The 27,579-nt window shown below is 42.4% G+C and overlaps 1 protein-coding gene across 7 annotated transcripts in view; it reads right to left on the bottom strand.

Moving 5' to 3' along the window:
* Zkscan1 (zinc finger with KRAB and SCAN domains 1) overlaps nt 1-27,579 on the bottom strand; it is a 37,946-nt gene that overhangs the window by 6,068 nt on the left and 4,299 nt on the right. For 2 of the 7 annotated variants that reach the window (XM_020185012.2, XM_074075586.1), the window contains exons 2-6: nt 24,995-25,524; nt 24,342-24,495; nt 21,678-21,769; nt 21,263-21,389; nt 15,137-18,389 (exon numbers count right to left, since the gene is read on the bottom strand). In XM_020185012.2, coding sequence (XP_020040601.1) covers nt 17,497-18,389; nt 21,263-21,389; nt 21,678-21,769; nt 24,342-24,495; nt 24,995-25,417 — 1,689 coding nt within the window. In that variant the 5' untranslated portion in view covers nt 25,418-25,524 and the 3' untranslated portion in view covers nt 15,137-17,496. The other 5 variants (XM_020185013.2, XM_074075588.1, XM_020185014.2 and 2 more) reach the window with 5 other exon arrangements.

The raw sequence follows: 27,579 nt of genomic DNA, 5'->3' as shown, positions 1-27,579 counted from the left end.
AGATTTGAGGAGTTGAGGCTTGAGCCCAGGAGTTTGGGATCAGCCTAGATAACAGCGGGAAATTCTGTTTCTTCAGAAAACAAAATCAAACCCCAAAAACTAGATTTGTGGAGTGTATGAATGAATAGGACTTAAAAGAACCACAAACCTCCTATGTAGTGAGGTAGAAAGAGTAACTTTTAGTTCTGGAGGCAGACACTACTGAGTACACAGCAAGCCTGGAGAAAAGATCATGATTTACCCAGCCTCTTTGCATATGAGCCCTGGATAAGGCAATGTATTTTCAACAGAGCAGCCTGCCCGACTCATCTGTGCACAAGGACAGTTGTTTCATTTACAGTTTATTAATAATAATCAGGGTTCTTTTCACTTTACAGAGCTTGCACTGGTCAATTCAAGTCCTAAAGTCTCATAAAGACCAGGGGGCAACAAAATTAATATACAGGTGAGTTATGTTTGGTTTTAGCATCCAGAAAAGAAGACTATATAGCCCAATGAAGTCTGGCTTTGGGATTGAATTTCACATCCCAACATGAGACTACATGAGCATAAAGGGAGGACACACCTAAGCCAGTCCTGTTTATGACTTCTGCTTTAACAATTTAAAAATCTTAAGACTCCATGTCAGCATTTCCTAACCACACTTACCAGTAAAGCCCACTGGAAACACGGCAATAGCCACAGAACATCTGTCCTCCATCCCAGCTTTTACAGATTTTAAGAGGCACTTAAAACTCTGAAATTTGGTTCAGAAAACTTGGAAGACAAATAACACTACTCTTGTACACAGTTCAAAGCTTTCTGGAGAAACTAAAAATATCCAGGTTGACTACAGGAAGATCTGTTAGGAAGAGAAGTTATTTCAAAGTCCAAATTTCATGGCTGTTATAAAACAAAATGCCTCCTCCTCTGCCAATTCCAGCCTATGGAAAGCCCTTATCCCCAATAAATGCTCTTTTATGTTATAGCTTTTATGTTAGTGACTTAGTGTCACACATTTAGTAAACATTTCTTACAAATGTATTTTTACATCCGTTCCCTTTCATTTTTTTTTTTTGTGACCAGTTTTGGTAAATTTTAAAAACACAAAATGAGTTTCTAATAATAAGACCTCAGTGTAGAACTCTGCTTTTCCGAGAAATTCAGTGCTTATGCAGCTGTTAATTAGTCTGAGTTCCAGGGATATTAGTACTTGGACTCTCCTCCACTGTTGTGCAATCCTGAAGCTTCCTAAAAGATATTCTGTCAGGCTAGACCAGAATCAGCTTGGCCTCTGCACCCAGGACACCACCGGAGTACCCAAATTTGGGACTAACAGGAAACTGAATCAGGGTCATCTAATCTCCTCCTAGCACTTAGGAGATCAAGGCAGAAAGCCCACAAGTTTGAAAACAGTCTGGGCTACAGAGTAAGACCCTGTCTCAAAAAAGAAAGGAGAGAGAAAAGGAAGAAAGGCAAGGAAGGTAAACAAAGGAAGGGAGAAAGGAAAGGAATTCTGTTATTTATCTGGCTGGCAAGATTTAAAAAAAAAAAAAAAAAACCTGCTAATGAACTACCTTGATTTTTTTCTTTCTCTCTCAAGACAGCCAATAATTTCACATTTAGTCACAGAGTTTGCCTAAAGGTTCATTTAGGGATAATTCCCAGGTCTTGGTTTCTGAATTTTTCTTAATGAAGTGCTCATAAAATCAAAAAGCACGTGAACAGAAAACAAAGCTTCATTAATAATTCAACACTGTCCTCGACCCCACTAAACTACTTTTCCCTTTTTTTTTTCCTCTTAATGAACTACTTTTTAAAGCTATCTAAAAGCCTTAGCTTAAGGCAAGCAAAAAACTCATGGTTTATCATAAGCAGAAGGCCTTAGTTCTGTTCCCAATTTCCCCCCCCCCACTCCTTTATGCCAATTTTTCAAGGCCTATACGCCTCTATCAAAGTGTCCCTAATCCATTCTGGAACAAGTTGAGGTATAATAAATAAACCAAATTATCATAAATGCCAACAAATAAACATTTGACCACCAAGTGGTAGGATGCCCTTAACACACCCTTAGCTTGCACATGAAAACTGCTACAAGACCTGGGTGTGATGGTGTACAACTGTAATCCCAGCACTCGGGAGGCTGAAACAGGAGAATCACGAGTTCGAGGGCAGCCTGGGCTACACAGCCAGACCTTGTCTCAAAAAGCCAAAAGAAGCCGGGTGCCGGTGACTCACACCTGTAAATCTTAGCTATTTGGGAAGCTGAGGTTGGGAGGATTGAGGTTGGAAGTAAGCCGGGGGCAAACAGTTCCCAAGACCTCATCTTCAAAATTACTAGAGCAAAATGAACTTGGAGGTGTGGCTCAAGCAGTAGTGCGCCAACTCTGCAGGCAAGTGTGACACCAAGTTCAACCTCAGTCCCAGGGGAGGGGGGGGAAGCCACAAAGAAAGAGGGAGGAAAGCTCTTAGGCAGGTAAATTAGATTTTTGAGGCACAGAATTCTGTTGCACGGTTCTGTCACAAGATTCCCTTTAAAGTGAGCCAAATCTGCACGACTTCAACGAACCTGGTTCAATCCTAGACCAATACTTTCTTCATGGTAGCCTTCAAATACTTGAAAAACTGTCTTGCCTCTTAACTTTTTAAAAAATCTTCATAGCTCTTTTAACGGTTCCTTATGTACACAGATTTCTAAGTAACTCACCCACAACTAACCTTTCATTTACACTTTATTTATAAACTTGTAGACAAAGCACAAGGGGACTGAATATCCCCTCCTTCTCGTTGGACCCTATCCAAGACTACTAAAGAGGTCCGATCTCTCACAGGAGATTCTCAACAATTAGCTCTGAGTTCAGACCTAGCCTTGAGCCAGGGGAAAAAAAAAGAGACGATAGCTCTAGTCGGATTAACAGAGGCCCCGCTCAAGGAGCCCACACAAAAAATCTCCCCCACCCCACGTTAGTACTGAGGATTAAACCCAGGGCCTCCTGCATGCTAGGCAAGGGCCCTAGCACTTGAGCCACGCCCCCAGTCCTTTTGTTTGTGCTTGGCCCAGGGTCTCGCTACCTTCCCCCGGGCTGGCCTCGCATTTAAGCTTCTCCTGCCTCCGCCTCCCAAGTAGCTGAGATTACAGTGGCGCGTCACCACGCCCGGCTACAAAACTTGCTCTGGGACGCAAAAGAGGCGAGATTTTATTCGTTAAGAGCCCTGGGAAGTGGGGAAGGCTTTCCAGTGAGCCGACGCCTCCATCTGGGGCTGGGCAGAGACGAGGAGTTCCTTCCCACAGTTCCCCTAGGCCAGTTTGGGGGAACCTTCGAAGGCCCCAGCTGCTAAGCCCCTAAACCTTCCCTCCCTAAACCTTTCGGCTAAGGCTCCCTCCTCCGCCCGCTACGCTGACCTGGGAACGGCAGGCTCACCGTGACTCAGAATCGCTCCGGGGCTGGGAGGCCGCACCGCACACAACGGGACGGCGCAGGCGGAAGTGCGTCATAGCCACGCCCCACGGGAGCCGCTGGGGTCCGCAGCGGCCCCTCTAGGAATTCGGGAGGTCTTCTTGGCACCGTGGTTGAGCACCGAAGTCTGGGAGAAGCGGAAGAAGGCGGAGACCTCGGCCCTTGTTTTCACCAAGGACCTGGCGAAGGCTTCCGACGCCCCGGGACTGTGGGGAGCATGCATTGTACCTCGTGAGAACTTGGCCACATTGAAAATCATGGAATCTTATACATGGCTTGTGAGTCTGCCAGAGATTCAGTTAGCACTTGCAGACCCAGCTCATGGTGGCATCAAAGTAGCCTGGCGCCTTGGCGGGTCCCTTCAAGTTCTGGGCAGAAATCCTAAGGGATGCGTTCTTCCCGATGCTTGAGGACGCAATGAGGGGGCATTTCCTGCCTTTCTTCCCACCACTTTGGCTCACTGCAGGTTTCCAGAGGGAAGATTCTGTTTTAGAGCTCAGCTCCACGCTCGGCACCTCCCCTCCTGCCCCCAGGAGTTTTTTAATCTGGTTCTGCAAAAGTCACATGTGTTGAGGGATAGTAGCATTCCTGAGCAGGAATTCCCTAACTGCACCAAAAATACGGAAACATCAGCCGGGCGTCCATGGGCTATGCCTGTAATCCCAGCTACTCAGGAGGCAGAGATCAGGAGGATCGCGGTTCTAAGCCAGCCCAGGCAAATAGTTCGTGAGACCCTACCTCAAAAAAACCCAACACAAAAAAAGGGCAGGTGGAGTGGCTCAAGGTGTAGGCCCTGAGTTCAAACCCCAGTACCACGCCCCAAAAAAGTGACAAAAGTAGTAAAACGTCTGCTTTCTAAGCACAAAGCCCTGAGTTCAAATCCTAGTCAAAAAGAAAAAAAAGTTTTGATTTTCAATGACAACAAACATTTTTTTTGGGGGGGATACTGGGGTTTGAACTCAGGGTGTCATGCTTGCTAGACAGGCACTCTACCACTTGAGCCACTCCACCAGCCCCTTTTGTGTGTGTGTGTTGGATTTTTTTATGATAGTGGCTTGAGAACTAGTTGCCCAGGCGGACTTGGAATCGAGATCCACCTGATCTCTGCTGTTGCGGGAATCTCAAGCCGAGATATGGGACACTGAGGCAGTTTAGTAGGAAGCATCGTTTTATTGTGCCCACACAGACCCAGCAGACTCCTGTCCAAAGGCTGAGCCCCCAGAACAAAGGGGTCTCACCCTATATCCCCCCCTTGCAAGCAAGTTACAGAAGCAAAAAGCAAAGCTCAATCCACATATCACTGTATGTGACTTCATTGGCTATTTCATTCCCCAGTGCTATGTGACCTTCTTCATGTTTCAAAACTCTCTGCTTTGCCATGCCTTCCCCCTGCCTGATGATCAGAACACAGCCTGTTTCTCTTCTGGCCTCCTGAGTAGCTAGGATTACAGGTGTGAGTCACCGGTTCCCAGCAACAACAAACTGTTATCAAGAAAACTTGATAACAAACACATCTGGTATTGTGTTAAGAAACAAAACTTTAAAAATGAAAAATACAGTTCTTAGTAAGTATGTAAACAAATAATTACAGATGGCTGATGATAATAAATTGCCAGACTGAGTGGATGTGTTTTCTTGGGTGTCCACAGGCTAAACTTTCTTTTCTTTTGTCGTGGTGGGGATGGTACCCGGACCTTCTGCATGCTAACCTAGCCCCAACAGGCTAACCTTTCCTAACAAACCCTCATCCTTTCTGTGATGGAGTTCCTTATTTCTCTTTCCATGGCCAAGAGCTTACTAGTCTACAAGAAAGTTCCCCTCTTTTGCAGAGTTCTAATTGCTGAAAGTTCTTTAAAGCGAAGCAACAATCTGCTTTCAACTCACTGATCCTAGACCTTTTATTTCACAAAATACATCTAGTTCTTATAGGTCCTTTAAAATGTTTGAAAACTATATGTAGAATTGTCCAAAAGATCCCCTGCAGCAGTAGCATGATCAGTCTGGAAGCTGCTTCTGAATCTTGCAGTATAAAATGTAAATATGCCAGGTGTGTGGCACATGCCACTAATCCCAGCACTCAGGAGGCTGAGGCAGGAGAATTGAGAGTTTGAGGCCAGCCTGGGCTACATAGTGAGATCCTGTCTCAAAAACCAAAACCAAAACCAAAATAAAATAAAATGTAAAATGTGGAGGGTCTGGAGACCTGGACTCACTTTAATGACCTCCCACTATACTTTCTCCACATTACTCCCTTCTCTTTTCTTGGGAGTTTTTTTTGTTTGTTTGTTTGTTTTGTTGGTACTGAGGTTTGAATTTAGGGCCTCCCACACTTGTTGGTAAGCTGCTTTACCACGCCCCCACCCTTTTTGCTTTGGTTATTTTTCGAATAGGGTCATGTGTTTATGCCCCTCTGGTGGAGACTGTGATCCTATTTACACTTCTTGGTAGCTGGGATGACAGGTGCGTGCCACCATCCCCAGCTTTTACCTGCTGAGATGGCGTCTTTAGAACTTTTTGCCAGGACTGGCTTTGAACTTCTATCTTCCTGATCTCTTCCTCTGGAGTAGCTAGGATTACAGGTATGTGCCACTGGCACCTGACTCTTGGGAGATTATTTGACCTGACAAAAGAAGCTGATTCATGTGCCCTTTGTAGCAGAGATCCAAAAAGGGTAAAAACTCATTGTTAACTGGTTAACTTCAGTCCGTGGTTCCTTCCCTCTTTTTCCAGCAAGGTGAGTCATAAAATTGTTTTCTCAATCTTAACCTTACTCATTTTCTTTTACTGCCATAAGCATGCTTGGTCAGTAGGGGGCGATCAAAACTTGATTTCTCTTAGAACACCGCTGGCGAAGCTTCCTGCCGTTACAACTCTAACACTTGCCCACTTGCCTTTTTTCTTCCCGAAAGAAGTTTGCTTTGTACAGCACTTGGGAAGCTACAAAGACACTCACTAAGAAAATGAAAGGAAAAGAGAACGAAGCTAGAGTGCTATAGGTAGACAACATTTAAAGGAGAAGCAGTTTTTTTTTGTGGTACTGGGGCTTGAACTCGGGGCCCTCACCTTGAGCCACTCCACTAGCCCTTTTTTTGTGATGGGTTTTTTCGAGATTGGGTCTCACAAACTATTTGCCTGGGCTGGCAATCCTCCTGATCTCTGCCTCCTGAGTACTTAGGATTGCAGATGTGAGCCACCAGTGCCTGGCTGCTTGTTAAAGCACAGCAAGGAAGACCTTATTTGGGACCTGATCAGTACAGGAACCATTGCAATGGGATTTGCAGTGGGGGACAGAGATTGGGCTCAACCTCCAAACAGTATGGGCTAAGTGAGAATTTATAGACAAGGGATGGGGTGGGGGCTAGTGGATGAAAATTACTAAAAAGAAACATTGGAGTCCGGCATGGTGGTTCACACCTACAATCCCAGCACTGGGAAGGCTGAAGCAAGAGGATTGTGACTTTGAGGCCAGTCTGGCTAAATAGTAGCTCCAGGCTAGCCTGGGCTACATAGGCCCAAAAGGATGGCTGGTAGCATGGCTCAAGTGGTAGCCTGCCTAGCAAGCATAAGGCTCTGAGTTCAAATCCCAGTACTGCAAAAAACCACAAATCAAACCAAACCAATACCAAAAACACAACACAACAAAACAAACAAAAAAACTAAACAGACAAAAACCCCCCAACAAAGTGGGGGTGGTTAGGAACATGGGGGTTAGAAGGATTCTGGCAAAACAGACCTAACAGGATTTTTCCTCAAGTCAGAGTGATCAGAGGTCAAGTAAGGAATGGTGGAAGATGAGGAACCCAATCAGACAATGATGGTGATCAGATATTGAGGGTGGTGGCATTCTTGCTAAACTGACTTAAATTGAGTTTGCTGCTAAGACAGAATTTTACAAGAATTGCACAGACGGGCTTAGGAAAAGGTTCAGGAGTCTGACTGCGGTTTGGTCAAGTAAAGAATCTTTTTCACAGCCTTGAGCCTTGGGACATTTGGATATGCAACTGGATTATCTGGAAAATGGGCACAATAATACTTTACAATGCTAAACTTTAAAATATTTGGAGAAAGATTAAATTATAACAGGTACTGAGAGTAAACTAGCAACTAATTTGAATTTGGCAAAGAAAAAAACACAGTAAGGGACTTTTAATTTTTAAAATTCTTTGTGACAATGTTATTTATATTATTTCTTTTTAATAATAAATTTTCATTAGGATATATTCATTATTTGGGGGGGGATTCATAATGACAATTCCGATTAGACTTATATATTGTTTACATTACCCCTGTCTCTTCCCCTCAACCCCTTCCCCACCCCACTTAAAGCAATTGCAAGAGGTTTCTTAGTTCTGTTTTATAGAGGTATATGAAGTCCATCTGCCATATATTGTCACCTTAATGTCCTTCCTTCACCCTCTCCTTTCCCACTAGTACCCCCCTCACTGTACCTATTTTACAGTCCTGGTTTTCCTTATTAATATTTAAATTGACTGTATATTATTTCTAATCTTTTATTTATTTTTTTGCTTGGTTGTTTTTTTGCAGTGCAGCAGAGTTTTAGTGAGAGTGAGAGTGAAAGCAGCAAGGTGGGGGGGAGCAGGCTCTGAGTGAGCTGGCTTAAAAACAGCACCTGTAGCTCAAGAACCTTGTTTCTGTTTTTAGACAGGGTCTTGCTATGTAGCCTAGGCTAACCATGAACTTGAGACCCTCCTCCCTTGACCTCCCACGTGCTGGGATCACAGGCATGCATCACCATGACTTTAGTTTTTCATGTCAGTGTCTCAGAGATAGATGTGCTTTGCACCTATTACAGATCCTTTCTCTGTTCTGCTTTCTCTGGAGAGGGTTATCTGTCTTCTCCTGAATTAAGGGATTGTACAGAGTCCTGTCAAGACCTGTCCCTTGTATAATAGGCAGCTTGCTGGCTTGTCCTTATTTGTGAAAAAAAACAAAACAGAAAAGATATGCATAACCTAGAGCAGAGGAGATCGCAGAGGGTATCTGGCCTTTCCCGACACAAAGTCCCTTCTTTCCAGGACCCCAAATAGCCTCAGATGTATTTGAATGCCTGGATTGATGTTATTCCCAAATGCATGTGTGTTTAGCCATTGTGCTAGACTACTCTGTAAACATAATTTTGGGGTGTTAGTGATGGATAAAATGGGAGAACTGAGTTCGTAAAAGAGGACAAGGGACAATGAAGTATCAGAAGAGAACACACCTGCTGGAACCAGACAGACCTGGTTTTCAAATCCAGCTCTGCCACTTCACTTCCTAGGCCTTAGTTTCTCATCTATAAAATGTGGCTACTGTCTCTCCAAAGTTGATGTGTGGATCGGAGACAATTCATAGTTGCTATTCATGAGTGAAGGAGGAAGACAGAGGAACTGAAGGACAGTGTAATGCCAACAACTGGCAAGGTTTCCGGGCAGTGGTCAAATGTTACAGAAAAACAAGTGAAAATGAAAGCTAGAGAAAATGCTTTGACTTTGATAGGCATGGGAGTTTTAAGAGGAGATAGCTAGAATGTCATGGGACACTGAGCTAGGAGTATAGCAAAGATCAGGATTGTCTACCAGGGGCAAAGCCAAGAATCAAGGTGGCCTAAAAGTATAGAAGGTCATGTCTATCTACTTTCCTCCTGCTCCCATCTGGAACAGGCTCAGCAATGGAGGAAGCTGAGGAAGTTGCCAGGGTTTGCATTGGACAGGATGGAGTTGACAGGTTGAGGAGAGAGGGTCTTGGGAGGTACACCCTGACTCAGATGATTCAGGGTCTCTTGTGCGCAGTGGTGAGTGTGTGGAGCTCTGGTCCTCCCCACACCCAATTTAAGAGTCTCTCACAGGGGCTGTCATCAACAGGTCTGTGAGGTTCTACGTCCTACACTACCACAAACTGACAGGCAGACAAATCAGATAGAATATAGCCCAGCTACCTCCTACCGTAGCAATTTTTCAGGATTTTGAAGCTATGATACTAATGAATTGTTCTTGGTCTCTAGTTCCTGGCATGGCACATAGCTCCTTTAGTGATGAGTGTCTTTTATATGGTAATGCCTGATGGCTTGACCCCTGGGTAGCTTTAGGATGGGTGGTATTTGGCCAAGAGACCCAGGCATGATTAAGAGTTGGGACTTTCAGCTTCACTCTTTGGCCTCTGAGGAGAGGGGCTGGAGATTGAGTAAATTACCAATGGCTATGGCTGATTTAATCAATCATGTTTATATAATGAAACCACAAAACTCCCCAAATTCCAGGGTTTGTGGACCTTCCTGGCTGGTAAGCATAGCGAGGTGCTGGGAGGATGGCTTACCCAGAGAAGCAGGGAAGCAACATTGCCTGTCCTCATTCCCAACCCTGTTTTTTTTTTGGTGGGACTGAGGTTTGAACTCAGGGCTTTGCACTTACAAAGCAGGCACCATATTGCTTGAGCCACACCTCCAGTCCACTTTGCTCTGATTATTTTGGAAATGGGGTCTTTCAAACTATTTGCCTGGGTTGGTCTTGAACTTTGATCCTCCCAAACTCAGCCTCCTAAGTAGCTGGGGTTGTGCACATGAGCCACTGGCACCTGGCTCCTCTGTACCTCTCCATCTGGCTGTTCCATTTGTACCATTTGTACCCTTCTAATAAGAAGAACGGCACTTGTCCCAAGTCTTGAGCCATTCTAGAAAATTATCAAATCTGAGGGAGTTCCACAACCTCTTTTGATTTAGTCAGAAGTACAGGTGCAAGTGGGGACTTATGACTGGCACCTGAAGTGGAGGCAGTCTTGTGGGACTGAATCCTCTACCTGTGAGTCTAAGTCCAGGTAGATAGTGTCAGAATTGAATTGATTTGTAGGACATCCAGTTGGTGTCCAGAGAATCCCAGAATTGGTTTTGGGAGAGAAATAACCCACTCCCCACATTTGATGCTACAATTATGAGTAGGAACAGTTCACAGAATATGTTTTGGACACCTTTGTGGATCCTGCCTTGAATCCTCTCACAAATCTGAACTAGCAAGGTTGTTACCACATCGTACAGCAACTGTTGTGTAAATGCTCCCTTCTTCAGTTCCTGCAGCAAATTGTCATGGGGAAAATTGGGCCCCACTTGTCAAGTGAGCAAGTTCAATAATGCATTGAGCTTCCTTCTTCCTGGTCTCTCACTTTCTTCTCTGGAATCATTTCCTAAACTAGATGGTGTGCACAAAATTAGGCTTTGCTTTACATTACCTTATCTTTACCTTACCTTAGGCTTTACTATCTGGCTGAGGTAGTTGCACAAGACAGGGTCAAGTTCCCCTGACCAGTAAAGATCTGGTTGTGCTGATACTGAGGGTAGGCAGACTTGAGCAGAAAAAGGTAACGGCCCCCACCCCCCACACCTGAGACATTTCACATTTAACAACCCTGGGTTTATGATTAACAAAAATACTCTTTACAGAAGCCCCACAACTGGGAAACGTGGGCACACATGCCCTAAGCTTGTTTATGTGTAGTTAAGGGTAGACCAAGAGTTCACACCAACAGACTTCCCAGCCCTGTGGCTGAAACAAAGCACCCAACCATATAGCTCAGTACACTCAGACCTTACCAGATCTGCCCATCTGAAGCCTGAAGGTACACTGTAGCCGTTTAGGTAACTGGACTTTCTGAACTGCCCACCCCACTTCTCTCTTCAGGGGTGTACTGTCACTTCTAAAAATACAAGTCTCCTTTTTTGTACTTTCCTTTACCTGTCTGTTCTTTTTCTGACCACTAGGACAGTGCTCTAATTTTAAACACTACTCAAAGGACCAAGGCTAGTACACCACCGACATCACCATACCCACTGACCACCGAAACCAGTAACAATACCTGGGTAAAAGGACAGCTGTTGTTCCCACGTGTCACTTTATTTACCTCTCTCTTTTTATTTCATCGTAACTCTGAAAGCAAGCAGGCAAGGGTGAGTATTCTGATTTAAGGATACTGAAAACAAGCAGAGGAAACCAGAGCACTTTGCACTTTTATTCAGGGTTTCTAAACAGGACAAGTACATCAACTATTCAAATAAGATGAAGTAAAAACATAAAACTGAGTTCTGTGAGAGAATTTTGTGGGTCCCAGTTTTAGTTTTCAACTTTTGGGTTTTTCTATACCCTGAACCTGTGCATTTATGTAAACAAAGATGACAAAGAAATAAACACAAGGATTGCCACCTAGAGTTGATAATTTATTTTACCATGACCCAGAAGAGAAACAACATAAGAGAATATTACAAATTCCCACAATTTCTTTCCCAAACTTTTGCTACTCTAACATTTATCAGGCATCACTGGGCTTGTAACGGGCCACTGACCATACAGTTCTGTTGTCATTTCTCTTTAACTGAAACTTTAGTTCTTGATGAAGGTTTCAAATTATTTTAGTGAAGGAGTTCCCTGGATTGAACAACAACAAAAAACCCTCCAAGATTCCATTATTTAGCGAAAAGAAGCCTTTCTAGAAATGTCAAGGATATTAAATTCAATTTAAAAATCACTTAGTGAGCATCTAAAGCACTTGGACTCTTCAGACACTGGTAAAATGAAAAATCCAGTTTTTAACAATAACTTAATTCTGCAGGTATACAAAGACAAGGAAGTTTCTTCTTTTGGTCTGATTCTAAAATAATCTGCACAGATTACTTTTATCTAGTCTACAAATAAACAAGACAATGCCTGAGTTAGCTCTCTATATAGATTTAGGCTTATCATGTTGACCTGGTTGTAATAATCTATATTTAACTAAAAGTTAATAAAAATACATATGCTCATTTTAAAATAATTACTGATTTTGCTTGCATAACCACCCCTTACCCCTACACTTATATATTTTTAGGACAAGATTTTCCTGCATAATCACACTCTGCTTCCTCCCACCCCACCCCCCTCATACATGTGTTCAAATAAGAACCCCTGCTACCAGCAGAAGCTTTTCTAAGTCTAACATGCTTTGTCCTTGCTAGGGCAGACTAGAAACTTTAATAAGCAGCCGAAAGCTGTTACCAGCTGAGGTGAAGAGGAAGGCAAGTGAGCACTAACTTCAATACATCCCCAGCTTTCTCTTCTCTCTGGCCTCATTCCTCCCCCTCAACAGAGTGTGGGGCTATTGTAACTCTTCCTTTACTTCCTGGTGCACCTGACTTTGATGAGATGGCCCAGGACAATTGCAGCTGCCTACTCCCTTCCCTGGACCAAAGGAACTGAAAACCCAGATCTGAAACTGGATTGAAGTCCAAGTTTCAGTGCTGCCTCTTCCAAGCACTCACAGATCTCATTTTTTGTATCTTCAAGCTCGTCTCACTACTTAGTGAGTGCTTGCTGAAGGGAGAGAATTTTAAAGACCAATTAACTTTGCTGATTACTGTGTAGTTTGAAGTGAATTATAATTCTTTCAATAAACGGAGGTGTGAGAAATCTCCAAGATTTTTTTAAAAAGGGGGAGGGAGCAGTTAAAAATTATAGTAGACCAGTTATGGTGGTGGTCATTAGTAAACAGAACCAGACAGTATGAAACTAAATTTCCTGTATTATGGGATGTGAAATTATTTCCCAAACTTCTGTTTGACCTGAAGAACTGGAGATGGCTTACCTCCCTATAACGTCGCATTAGTTTTACAAAATTCTGAAAAGTAAAATGGGTAACTGCATTTTCAGATGTAATAAAAAATTAATCTGAATAGTAAAGTAAGTAACTGCTTTTTGGAAAACTTTTCAAATAATGCTTTTTAAACTCTCCAGAAGGAGCTGAGATAAAAACCAACCCTAACTTCTAAGAAACGACCTAGTCATACTACTTTGTATTTCACTTAATCTGCAGTCTTTCATTTGTTTTCCCTATGGGGAACCCCAGTACTCTCAAAAATATTTCTGAAAAGTTGCTCAGAGTGTGATGCACAAAAATAGGGCTCACCTGCCAAGTATTGCTGTCACTGTGTGACTGCATTTCAACACTGTCACACCGATTGACACGGTCAGTTTCTTGCACGAAGACGGCAGGATAAACTCGGTAAACTGGCTTTGGATAAATAAGTCAGCATGCCTTATTAGGAATAAAAGTTTCTGATGAACAAAAACTTAAAAACTGTTCATAGGTATGACTCTTCCCAAAACCTCTTTCCTAATAACCAGAGAAGAAGGGGTGCGGGGGAAGGTACACAGGAGCAGAGCCAAAGGGACTCTTGCAAATGGTTCAGATTACCAACACTTCTACAAGGCCCCACTGGATGCACTGAACCTGCTTCTCTAGAAACAGCCCATCTTGGTGTGTTCACATCTTGTTTCCCAAGCATCAAGATTTAAGAGTTAGTGGGGAAGCAGGTCTATGATTTATAGAATCTACTCAGCTTAAGTGGTCCCACTGGCCACTCTAGTTCCTACTTCCTGGAGAAGACCCTCCTCCCAAGACAAGCTCAGCAAATCCATCCATTCCCTTCACTCACAATGGTGTTCCAGAAGCTCAGAGGTCAACTTCCCAGTTTTGAAGAGAAAACTCTAAGAAGCTGTAGATGTTGACAGAAGTTGTCCTGCTTTGGTGCCCTATTAACCTGTCTCTCCTCGTGAATTTCCAACTTCTTCTCTTGATTCAATTAATAAAAGCAGTAAGCTGTGAAGGCTTGTTCCCTTTCATATCCTTCCTTCTCAGTTCTGTGAACTGACTTTTTACCTATAACCCCATCAATTTTTTCACTACTCACTCCAAAAATTCACTTTTTTGGAGTGATGGGTTTTGTCAAATAGATTAAAATAAAATACATAATCTGTTTACAGGGAATATACAGAATAACAGGAGTTAGAGGTACAAAACACACACTGACATCATGGCCATACAAAATATATAGAAGTACCCAACATCAACAATTTTCATAAGAAGTTGTACATTTTGCTACTTCTTTAGCATTTCCCCACATTGTTTTCTTCTGTGGATCCTCTGGAGTTAAGATTGAGCTTCCTCTGCAGTGTTTCTGAGCTGTACCAAATGATTGGGACGTAACAAGGGAATTTGTTTTCTGTCCAAAGTAATGACTGCTACACGTGTAAGTTTTCCTCACATATAGTTACATAAAGTTTTATTTACAGTGTAAGTTTTCTGATGCTGAGGGCTGAGATGTGATTCAAGGCTTTGCCATACTTATCACATTCAAGAGGCTCTTTACTGGAATAAATTCTCTGATGTACACAGGTGTGAACTGTCCCATGTAGCAAACATGTCAGTTTCTCTACACACATTTAGCAGTTTCACTTTTATGCCTTTAATACTAAGTGCCTTACATACTGAGATGTCTCACACATCTATGTTTAGCCTTGCCTGCCAGGCTGTGGAGTAGAAACAAATACCCCACAACCTAAAGAATCTTACTTTTCCTTCCTTGCAAGGTAAAGGTCTATTTTTAAAAACTCTTCAGAAAGTTCCATTAGGTCAACTAGCATGCTAATGGTTAACTATAAAGTACATGAACTGTGAACAGATGTCAGTCAGTTAAGAACTCCTGAATGACTATCCTGAGCAGTAAGATGTTGTCGGCGTTTTTGACCATGACCCAGTGACACTCTGCACTGGGCATCTGATAAATGAATGCGACACAAATGGTTTTAATAACCAGTTGTAGCCTGTTTTCCTCAGAAGACACACCTTCAATAGCTGCCTCAAAGGGTGCATCTGTGGAAAATCTAAAGCAACCCCAGTGACTACCAACAAAGTCAGTGGATGTCCCAATAAAATGGTAATCAAATGTGGGGACACACGTCTTATTTAATTAACAAAAAAAGATGGCTGAATTATGCCAGCATGTAAGTTGTGGATTAAAAAAAGAGAAGTCCAATGTGGAACTGATTGAAGTCCTGAGTCAGACCAGTCAGTTTGGAGGAGTGCCTGGAGTTGGGCACCTTGCTTTCAGTTGCTTTCTAGTGAGCCAAAGTTCTTTCAAAAGCAAGCTCATTCCTTAAAGTATGAATTCGGTAGACTCTTCTGGAGTAACTCTTCTGTTTTTCTTAAGTTGAATGAATAGAAATATTCTTGTTAACTGGCTGGACTTACTACATAGTTCTCCCAGGCAACACTGAAGAAACTGCTTAGAAGCTACAGGGAATGTGTGGTTAGTCCAAGTAGTAAGGCCAAAGAAAGGCCAAAGAATGACTGCTGTGCAGAATTTTAGCTTGGTCTGGAGCTGATGCCACATGGGGCCCCAGCTCACTGACCTTGCCATGCTATGCTGTCTTCTAGACTTCTCCTGTTGGTCAGCAAATGACTGATGAATAGTAGTTTTAGTCCTGTTTCTTGAGGGAAATATCTCAAACTGTTATGTGGGGTATCCATGCTCATAGTCTCAGGTTGCTTTTAGTTTGTTTCTAGGTTTCTGCTGGGCTGTCCACAGTCATCTGAATGTTTTCATATACAGTCATTTCTAGCCATGCCCTTGACACCTACATGGCCCATGATACTTAGGTATCCTGTATGTGTGAAACAATCTCCATCATCATGCAGGGAGCCACCTGCGTCCTTCTGCAGAGATGATGGGAAAGATTAAAGTCCCATAACCTTATCTCAGTCTTTAGTGATGAGATACAAAAGACACTGTGCACTACTACAATAATACAACCAACCACACCTCAGTGTGTTGGTAAACTTCTCAGAGCAACAAAATACCTTTAATAATTGCCAGCTGAGGATGAGAAATGCTTTTGCAAAGTCTCTGTGTGAAAAAAAAAAATGCTCTGTAGCTTTTCTTCTGAAAATAATTAAAAAAAAAAAAAAAACAACACATTTTCTGTAAGCATCAAATGACTCACAAAGTGCCCAAATCATCACATTATTCACAGTTTACTGAAGAGAATTATGGCTAAAATCTCTGCCATGGAAAGATGTCAAAAAATGACCTTAGTCAACGTTCATACTTTTTCTTCTTTAAGATGGTAACAATGGAGTCATTTTCTGTCATTCCATGGTATTTACTCACTCATCTATGTTTAAAACAGTCTATGCGGGCAGCCCGCCAGCATCTTTTGTTTATATCTAGGATAAAAATAGCATTAATCCTAGAGGTTTTAACATGCCTCTTGGCTCTCAAGATCCTCTTTAAAAGTTGGGTCAGGCTACCATATTTCAGGTCTCCTGATTCACAGGGCTTTTAGAAGTCATCACAGGAGTGCCATTTAAGTGTCCAGTGCTGTGCTGTCAGGAATATAACTACATTCCTTGACAACTGAAGCATCTCTTTCAGGGTGTGATAAAAACTTCTGTACATGAAACAAAGAAGAATTAAAAAGACTGTACACAATCAAGTGCTCACTTTTGGAGAAATGAATTTTGGAGTGCTACAGTGCTTCAGGGACTTCAAGAAGGGAGAGAAGTGTTTTGAATCACTTTGCTATTTCATTAGAACTGATTTCAGTGATGAGGACAGAACCATCTATATTTGTTGCGGTCCTTTGGAACTGTAGACTGGTGCACAAACCCTCTTTTGGGAAGAGATAGAAATCTTTGGTTTGATACTGATCAGCACAGTCTAGATTTCTACAGCTTTGGTAGGCTACCAGTGATCAAATATGTAACTTATGGATATATAACTAGCTTGAGCAGCATGTCCCAATGTAGTTTTTGTTTCAACTATTCCTCTTTTTGGAGAAGTAAGATGCTGGCCAAGATGCAGAGCATGTTTACAGCAAGTGGTTTCTTAACCTCAGAATCATGATCACAGAGCCAATCTTGATCTGTCAATTACATGGTGAGGTTGCTGCAAGTCCAACAGTGCCTTACAAGTATCCTCACTGCTGGAAACTTGACAATTTACTCCATGTGCTTTGATCTTGTGTGGAAATATTGTATGGATTATCCATCTGACCAGCTTTTCCCTGTATGGGCTATGTGGAAGAATTGCATGCCTACAGACTGACTACACAAAGGCAGAACACTGCTGATGTAACTCTAAGGATCCTTGGGTGTGACTTTTTAAAAAGAAATCTGTTGAGGCTGTTTTTTCCCTTCATGGGCACACATCTCTGAAATAATTTTAGAAACAAAAAGGGAAATGGCTTGATGACAAATTCTTGCTTTACACACAACTTTTCAGGAATGCCCCAAACGCATCCAGGGAAGCTGGGCTGTACTCTGAGGCTCGCTCTCTGGCATGGATTCTGTGGTGCAAAGTGAGGGTGGAGCTTCGGGTGAAAGCCTTGCCACACTTAGTGCACTTATAGGGCTTTTCTCGGGTGTGAATTCTCCGATGCAAAATCAGGTATGAGTTTCGGTTGAAAGCTTTTCCACATTCGCTACATTCATAGGGCTTCTCCCCAGTGTGGATTCTCTGATGCTTCGTGAGGTCTGAGCTCTGGCTGAAGGCCTTCCCGCACTCATTACACTCATAGGGCTTCTCTCCAGAGTGGATGCGCTGGTGCAGTATGAGATTTGAGCTGTGGCTGAAGGCCTTGCCACACTCGTTACATTCATGAGGCTTTTCTCCGGTGTGGATTCGCTGATGTAAGACAAGGTTGGAGTTGAGACTGAAGGCTTTCCCACACTCACTACATTCATAGGGCTTTTCTCCAGTGTGGATGATTTTATGGCGGATAAGGCTTGAGCTTCTTGTAAAGCATTTACCACATTCATCACATCTGTGAGACTTTGCTCCCGTTGGAACCTCTTCAGGGGTATTAAAGTTTGAACTCAGGCTGAAGCTTCTTCCCAGCCCTTTGCCCTTCTCCCTTGGGCCTCTCTCTCCTGTGGTGGGTTTTTTTTCCTTGGCTGTAGCAGGCCCTGACTCTCTCTTCTCTTTTCCAGTTTTCTCCTCAAGGTTTCTCTGCTGCCTTTCAACTACTCTGCCCTGCTGTTCACGTTTCTCTCCAAACTCTTTCTGGAATCTTCCTGCTGATTCCCCATGTGACGCTGAGTCTTCTGTAGCTTCAGCCTTTGAGGTTGACTCTTCATTCTCATTCTTGTTTTCACAACCTGATAAAACAGAAAACACAAGTAATACCTTTTCCTTTTTGAAAATATAAGTCAATCAAGTAACATTATTTTCCAAGAGGATTCTATATGCCTGCAAAATGACTTCATAGTATTTTTTATGTTTTTGTTAGCATATAATAGTTGTACAGGGGGATACACTGTGATAGTTATATATGTGTTTAAAATATATCTTAGTTGGATTTACCCTACCATTCTCCTTCTTCCCCCCTTCCTCCCTTCTTAGAACAATTTCAACAGGCTTCATTCTTCTATTTTTCACATATGGATACAAAACACATCCCACCATATACACCCTCGTTCCCATCCCCTCCCATCAGTAGCCACCCCCAGAAAAGACCTATTTTTCCCTCCTGCCCTACACTTTTAAATTAAATGTATACTGATAGCCCAAGGGAGTTTTGCCTTGGTAGTTCAGGTCTGTATGTATTGTGCTTTTATTAAATTAACCCCTCCCCCCTCATTACTTACTCATTCTCCATCGCCATGCTCCCCTAACATTCAACAGCTCACTGTACAGTGCATTATATTATAGTCATATAAAGATGGGCTGTTTCAATACTTCTCATTCTCTAACATTTTCTTTACTTCTCCCATCTACAGTAGCCCCCTCAGATTCACTAATACAATTCTGTTCCCTTTGTCAATATACATATATATATATATATATACACATGATCATATAGGTTCCTATGTATACACTGACTTCATAATATTAACAAAACAGAAAAACTGGAACAATGGGGAGTATGTTGGGATACAGATAGAGAATGAGAGGTCAGAGCAAAAAGAGGAGAATAACAACAGAGGTTACATGAGCAGGATGTGAGTAAATAAACAGGCACAGTGGAAAACCAGCAGTTAAGGAAAGAAGGCTGAGGAAATTAAGGGACTTCAGGGATGACAATTCTATTACATGATCACTGGACAATTAATTGAAGGAACATGTATTTAAAGTCATGTTCCATTTCCAGCAAATATTTGTAAGTTTTAAAAAAAGAGAACAGGTAAATCTTTGCTAGAAAATTGTTAGTGATATTAGCAGAAAGGAATATAGTAAGAAAAAATAAAAAGAGAAAAAAAACCAAAGAAAAACAAAAAAGAACATATTTTAAGAAGGACAAGCAAATATTCCCTCAGTTGTTAGCATTTGATCAACAAGGTGATGGGAACTCTTGTCAGGTCACGGAGTCCTTCAGAAAAAGGAAGCAGTTTCCCTCCTCCAGGAAGAGCAGTGCAGAGCTGCCTGTGTTCAAGTACTGGAGATGGGTGAAAGGGCTGGCTAGGGCTGCACTAGTGACATAATGAAAGCCTTCGCCACCTGACACTGAGAATAACAGAACTGAAAAGAATTCTAGAGGCACCCTGGGAGAGATGAGTAAACAAAATTTTACCAATTTTGTAGAGCTCTCACTGTCATTTTAGCAACCAGTATATTAACACCAGAGTCTAATTTTTACTGTACAATGCTGCATATTATGTGCCATCTTGCTTTTAAGGGAAGACTGAAAATTGTTCAACAGACATACACAATTTTACATGTTCCATTTGTGCAGGGAAAAAACAATGTACCTCTACTATACTCTTTATTTACTTGGCCTTAAGAAATCTTTCCTAGAGGAAAGGTACGATCTCAAAATGCCCCTGAATGTATTGGGTGGAGGAGCTGAGTAATATCCAACCCCTGACTTTAGTCAGGAAATCTCCAGAAGTACTGAACCAACTGCAAGGAGGAGGAACCCGATCATCTTCTTCAGAATTCCAAGCAAGGCCCTTGGCTATCTGGACAGTTCTAAGCGTGTTTCTTTTTTTTTGGTGCTGGGTTTGAACTCGGGGCCTTATACTTGCTAGGTGGTAGGTAGGTGCTCTACCACTTGACTCATGCCTCCAGCTCCATTTAAAAAAAAAAAACCAGTTATCAGAATAATAGCTTATAAACACACAACAGTCCTCTGGCTTAATTTCTACCTTGTACAAAGAGCACTAGAATATATAAACCCCATTTATACTTATGATCCAAAGTCTGTCTTTATTTTTTTGAATTTCTTTAGTAATGTATTTTCTCCATATTCACTCCTCACCCTTGCTCTGCCCTCCTGAGATGTCTTGCTATGAACTTCCCTAATACTGTACATATCTGAGGGTCTGTTGGTGGCACTGTCTCCTAGGGATTAAGATCAAGCAGAGGTCAATGCAAATGTGCCAGGTGGGTAAGTCACTTTGTCTTATGTGGCTGATGTATCTTAAACTTCTTCATTTTTACTATACTCTCAGAACCCAAAGCTCTTCATGGAAGATGACTGTTAGTTTTGGAAACTGAGAACTGATGCTAAGAGAGGTCCAGGAACAAGTCTGCAATCACACAAAGCTGTCTCTGAGCGGTGCTCACACAGGATAGAAGAAAACAGAAGCCCCTGGGAGGATGCATGGTAGGTTCAGGAACGTGCTGCCAGGACAAAGGGCTGGGATTAGACTAATGATCAGATCACCTGGTCATCTCTACCAGGAAAAAGAGATTCTCCTGACAGAGGCAACTAAGGCGGAACCCACAGGGCAGAACAGAATCCTCCTAGGTGACCTAATGGTTGAAGAGGTGAGACTCAAGAACAAAAGAGCTTATTTCTGATTTCAAAGAGGGAAAGCTAGCTATAGGTAAAAGACCTATGGGAATCAGGGAGTCATGGAACCATTCTTTTGGAGTTACACGAACACAAATGTCCTCTCCCTCTGTTCAGGACACAGGTCAGTAATTTTTAAATCCTTATCACACTCAATTGCATACATCAGAGATCCCACAACTAACAAATAGAAAGGCAAAACAATATCATCAGACACGAATCCTGTGTCAGTCTTACCCTGGGAAAACACGTTCCCATAATTCTCCTGCCTGCTGTCCCTACTGAGATTCCTCCGAGCCAGGTTCTGACATCCCCATTCCTCCAGGATGAGGGATACTGCCATGTCCTCGATCTTCACCATTGCCTGAAATAACAGCAGATTCCCATGCTCAGTTCCCCCAGGGACAGCCCTATTGCCCAAACGTGGAGCTGGGGACAGAGGTGACTGCCAGGCTACAAGACACTGAGAAGTAACATGTGACCAGAGCCTTGTGGACTTAGGAGTTTGTGGTAGAAAGACACTGACAGAGAAGGGGGGGGGGTTCCTCTGCAGAGGGGCATCAAGAGTGAGTGGCCTGGTGGCGGCAGTGAGAGGAGCTCCAGGCAGAATCAAAGACTGGGACTCAGGAGGGCAGAGGGGCCCATGGCTCACCTGGGAATCTGCCGTCAATAGTGCAGATGCCATCACCTGGTCTCTGGGACTCCCCTCAGGATTGGGGGCAGGAACGTGGGTAGCAGGGAGAGCTGAAGGACAAGAAAGGAGCTATGAGTAAGTCAGCTCTGCCTGGAGCTTCCCTCAAAGAAGGGCCTGGAGCACTCTGGTTCCTTCACCAGCTGTTTGCTGATCAACGTCAGGAGAGAGAGCTCCACAGAACACAAACAAGATGAAGCAGAACCTTCAGTTTCCCTAAAACTTCATAAATGGGAGCCACAAGGAGTCATCAAAACATCCTTAAAACTACCTGCCCTAACCTATTACATTAATGAAGAAGAAAATGAGGTCCCAAGAGGATAAATGTGTTGTCTAATGTCATTCAGTTAGGAACAGCAGTCAGGTCTGGAACCCAGGTTCCTATTTTCAGCTACAGAATGGTAAGTAACACTTAGCCCATGCTTCAAATCTGGCTCATACTTTCCTCCAGCCCAATGAAACAGCACCAGACATCAGAATCCCATTTGTGCCTAGGCTTGTGAAATACACTATCTTCCATAGTAATATCTAGAAAGGCAAGGAGGAGGGGCATCTTCTTATATCTAAGTATGCTTTTGCTATTTTTTGTCCCTCTACTTTTTTTCCTTTAGCCATAATAAAGGTGTGGGTTGACATAATAAAAAGACACCCATATATGTCATATGATGATATCAACCGTATGCAATGTACAGGAACAATTAGAAAAAAATTAAAACTCTACAATTAAACCCTCTTTGCCCTCCCCTGGCCAAGTATTAGATTTGGAAATACTACTGGTAGACACATAATGGTAACTGGAGTTATAAAGGTGTAAGAGAAATCAATTTGAAACTGAATTGCTAAGCCTTGGATCTAGTAAGAAAGGCTAAAGCGAACTGTACAGAAAGACCAAGAACCTGGCATTTTAATCTTTGAGCCAGAAAACACTGGAAGATGAATAGGTTAAAGAGGAGATGGAAATTAAATGTGTATGTCTACATTTACTCTAGAACAATTTACTAAATTACAACTCTACACACAGGTCTCTACAACTATTTTCTAGCAATCTGATGTGCTAATCTGGTGCTTACAGATGAATATCCTCTCTAATGTCACTTTCTGTGACTTCTGCTTGTGTAGTGTGGAGACACCCCACAGATCCTGGAAGGACACCAACAGTGATGGAGTTAAATACCACAGTGCATGGGTTCGTGTGGACTTCCAGCCTGTGCCTGCTAGCTGTACTTCAGAAACTTGAAGCACCACCATCTGATATTTCTACCCTAAATTTCAACACAAACACCATGGTGAAGGTACGTGCCGTGATTAACAATTCTTGAATAACTGCAATTTTAGTTTTCAGTGTTTTTACTGATATTTTAGTTTGACTGTTAAACTTGATAAAGACACATATTTCTCACAAAGTGAAAAAAACAAAAACAAATGAAATGGAATTTATTTATATAACCCTGAACTGGTATTTTTTCTCATTTCCTCAACCAAATTTTTTCCAGTTGGGTGCAGTGGCTCATCTGTAATTCTACCTACTCAGAGGTAGAGATCGGGAGAATTGTCATTCACAGTCAGCCCAGGCAAAAAGCTCTCTAGACCCCTGTCTCAACCACCACCAACAAGAAAAGCTGGATATGGTGATGTGCACCTGTCATCCCAGCTATGTGGGAGGTATAAATAGGATCAGGGTCCAAACTGGTCTGGGATGACCCTATTTGAATAACTAAGCAAAAAGGGCTGGGAGCATAGCTTAAGTGGCAGGGTAGTACGTGCCTAACAACTGCAATACCCTGAATTCATCAAACCCTAGTATCATCAAAAGAAAAAAAAGGGTAAACAAACAAATATATGTTTTCCTCATTCTTTTTCCATTGTTTGAAATCTGAAAATAATCCAGAAAAGAATAATGTTATACAGCATTTTAAAATAGCTTAAATAAAATGGATCTTTAAAAGATTTGTATCTGGGCACTGGTGGCTCACACCTGTAATCCTAGCTACTCAGGAGGATCATGGTTTGAAGTTGGCCCAGGCACATAGTTTCTAAGACTCTATCTTGAAAAAACCATTCACAAAAAAGGGCTGGTGGAGTTGTTCAACATGTAGGCCCTGAGTTCAAACCCCAGCACCGCAAAAAAAAAAAAAAAAAAAAAAATTAGGACTTAAGATCCTTTTAAAGATTATTTAATACATAATAAAATGTTTCAAAATCCAGGGCTGGAAGCTAGCTCTGGATCCCAGTACTCAGGAGGCTGAGGAAGGAGGATTCCAAGTTTAAGGCCAGCCTGGGCTATGGAAGACTTTGTCTCAAAACAAATAACCAACAAGACTTAAGACTAGAAATAATATATCATCTGTTTCCAACACTCTCCTAGTAGAAATCTGCTACACACCGGAATGCTAACAGTTAAATAACACGATGTCCATCGAGTTCACCAAGCATAGCTCACTTTCCTCCTTAGTAACATCATTTAGCTCTTGAGATTGGTCTCTGAGTTATATTTCCCAATATTTAGAATAATGACAATTATGTACAATAACAAAAACAAGCATCTCCTTTATCACAGGTACTCAGCAACGTGCATGGTTACTCCCATCCTGGGTCATTTTTCCCCCACGAGACTTAGCTTCTTACCTCGGGATTGCAAGAGGCGGGGTTTCCGAGATGAATGCTTGAAATGAGACTGGGTGGCCTCATGATGAAGGTCAAAGCTTGAGGACTCCTGAACTGGATCGAGAGGCACCACTCCCCTGGCAAGCATCTCAGGCCCATGAACTTGACCTGGGACCTGAGGACAACCAAGGGCTTATGGGTAAATCACATTTTTCCCCTCCACTTTGGGCAGTACTTGGGTTTGAACTTAGAGCTTTGTGCTTGTTAGGCAAGTGCTCTAACACTTGAACCACACTCCTGTTTTTCGAAAACAGGGTCTCACCATGTAGCCAAGGCTGGCCTTGATACTCCCGACTCAGCCTCGCAAGTGCTGGGATTATAGATGTGCACCATCACCCTTGGCCTGAAAAACCAGTTTTTAACTAAGAAAACACTGTACCTATACTGGCAGACGCAGAGAAAAGGACAGGCCACATCTTTTTTTGAGGGGTTCAGGGGCTTGAATGTGGGGCCTTGCAAATGGCAAGCACCCCTGAGCTATATACCCCAACCCCCAGAACACTGTGAACAGACCAGGAGAGCAGGAAAGACTCCTAATACTAGTTTTAAATCAGTGACTTTCTCCAAGCTCCAGTCCATGCCCTTATCATGCATACAGTTTCATCTTCTTTTACCTGCTGTCCAGACAGATCAAGCTCCAAGTCTTCCAGAAGGGTCACGGCCTCCTCTCCACTGTCGGGCCGGTACTCCTGCAGCCAGACCTGGAGCTCCTTGGGTAGAATGGAAAGGAACTGCTCCAGCACTAGCAGCTCCAGGATCTGCTCCTTGGTGTTTATTTCTGGCCGCAACCACTGATGACAAAGTTCCTTCAGTCGACTCAGAGCCTCTCGTGGCCCAAAAGTGTTCTGGTAACAGAAGCGCCTGAATCGTTGGCGGAATATCTCTGGGTCGGGAGGAGGCGTCTCCTGCAGGCTGGAATCCTGCCCCCACATGTGGTCATCTTCATCTTCCTCTTCTACCTTCACGATTACGATGCCATCTTTCTCCTGTGCAGCCTGGGGGGACAGACCCGTAGCTTCCCTTGACTCAGCAGTCATCGTTCAGGCTCAGGGAACAGATGAACAGAATGTGAGCCAAATGGGGTCTGTGCTGGCCTTTTTTTCGCCCCCTACCAGGAGCTGTTTTCAGTGTTTCTGTATTATTCCTGCAGTATGAAAAAAAAGTTATGAGTACCTTTATAAGAAGTGATGTGTGCTAATGCTTCATACCAGTCTACATATTAAGGCGTAGGAATGCTTCTGAGTAATAAAGGAAGAAACAACCAGAGCTAGACTGTCTCTAATTTCAAATAGTGACCTCCACTGTCAAGATGGAGCAACTTGCTTGCAGGTGTATAGTGGTTTATGAAATGGCACATTTACAACGCTCAGCCCTGTGAGAGTTGAATGTCTACAGGGGACTGAGGACTAGGCTAAGTACAGCACATGCACAATCTTCTTTTGTCCCCACAACCACCTTAGCAGGTAGGTATATGTGTTAGTACCATTTTGCAGATGACATAATTGAAGCTTAGATAGCTTACTAGATGGCTTAAGTAACTTGCTCAGTAGCAGAAGGCTATCTAGTATTCAATCTGAGGCCCATGAGGACTTGCTAATGCATCATCTAGCTATTTTTATTACTTCCATGGCATGGCAGTCTAGCACTGTGGTTTCCAAAATACAAGATGATCTAGGGATACAGAAAAAGAAAATATCAAAATGTCTACACATTTTAAAAGTGAGAAATTAACTAACACCCTCACTTGGGCTAAATGTTGAACTGTCACAGCTCATGCAGGGTACCAATACATCCTGAGGGAAGAGAAGACAGCCTCTTCTTTCCCTTTACTCCCTCTGTCATCTTTAGGTTTTGATGTATGCTGGCTTATGAGTCCAGTTCTGTGAAACTTTTCTATCTGGCTTTAACTAATCTCAATTTCATGAGACCTACACAGACTACAATTAGAGGAAATAGTCATAATGCAAACACAAGTGAATAGGAAACCAGCATAGTAGAGGCTTCTATTGAGAACAAGGTCTTAGCCAAATTAGGGTTAGAAAAACCTAATGTTGATCTGAACTAAAGTCCTAAGGAGAAAGCAGCTGGTTAAAAAAAAAAAAGTGTGAGGAAGTAGTAATTACGAAAACAGATGTAGGGAGTATTTCCACTGTTATATAATTCTAACTGCCACAAGTGATACTGAGGACCTGGGGGAAAAAGAACCATCACGTGTACATGCTTTAAAATTTGCTATTTTCTGACCAATTTAATAATCTTCCAAATGAAGAATTTTAGTGGAATTAAAGCCTGTTTGTTATAAATAAATAAATAAATAAATAAATAAATAAAATGCAACCTTCTGATTAGCTTGGAAGAGCTTATGATCTAAGGTCAGGGAAAATGAAAACGTACTCTGAATTTCAACAAGTCTGTAGCATGGATGGGAGATCATGAGTTGCTGAGCAGAACTGACAATGTGATTCTTTCATCTGATCTACATATCTTTGGAAGGACTTTTTTCACTTTTCCAACCACCAAAATCGAAGTTTTAGAAACAGACCATCCAATTGCTTTATCACAGTGAGTTAAACTTAGAGTTTTACTTATTTATTTTGCTGTGCTGGGATCTACCCTAGGGCCACACTTATGCTAGGCAAGCATTCTACCATTGGGCAATACTCTCAGTGCAAACCAAGGGTTTTAAACTATCAAAGGATTTATAATTACATGGCTGTCACTTAAAATTATAAAGTTTTAGTAGAAAAGAGATCATGCACATTTAATAACAAAAAATATCTTTAAGTAGCACAATTTAATGTATGCTTATAAATTTTGGTAGAACAGCTCAAGGATGTAATTTACATAGTTCTTTTTACTGACAGGAATGTACAGTAGTCCCCCTTGTCTGCAGTTTTACTTTCTGTTGTTTCAGTTCAGCTCTGATTTCTGCCTGTTCAAATACACACAACATACCAAGGTCAGTGAAATACTGCTCTAGTACACTTCTGCCCATTCCCTCCTTCCCTTTAATTACATCAGAGGGTCCCTGGTATCTACTAATTCAGCATTCAAGGGTCTCTGCCTTCACAACACACTCTACTCTTCCAGTCTTACCTCTCATCACTTTCACCACCCCATATTTCAGCCTATTTGTCCCTTTACTATTACCCTTCTAACCCAAGCATGGGGCCATGACTTTCCTGAGCTTTTTGCTCCT

The sequence above is a fragment of the Castor canadensis genome, chromosome 6, assembly GCF_047511655.1.
Source record: "Castor canadensis chromosome 6, mCasCan1.hap1v2, whole genome shotgun sequence".
Classification (NCBI taxonomy): Eukaryota; Metazoa; Chordata; class Mammalia; order Rodentia; family Castoridae; genus Castor; species Castor canadensis.
This window is presented reverse-complemented; position numbering and strand designations above follow the sequence as displayed.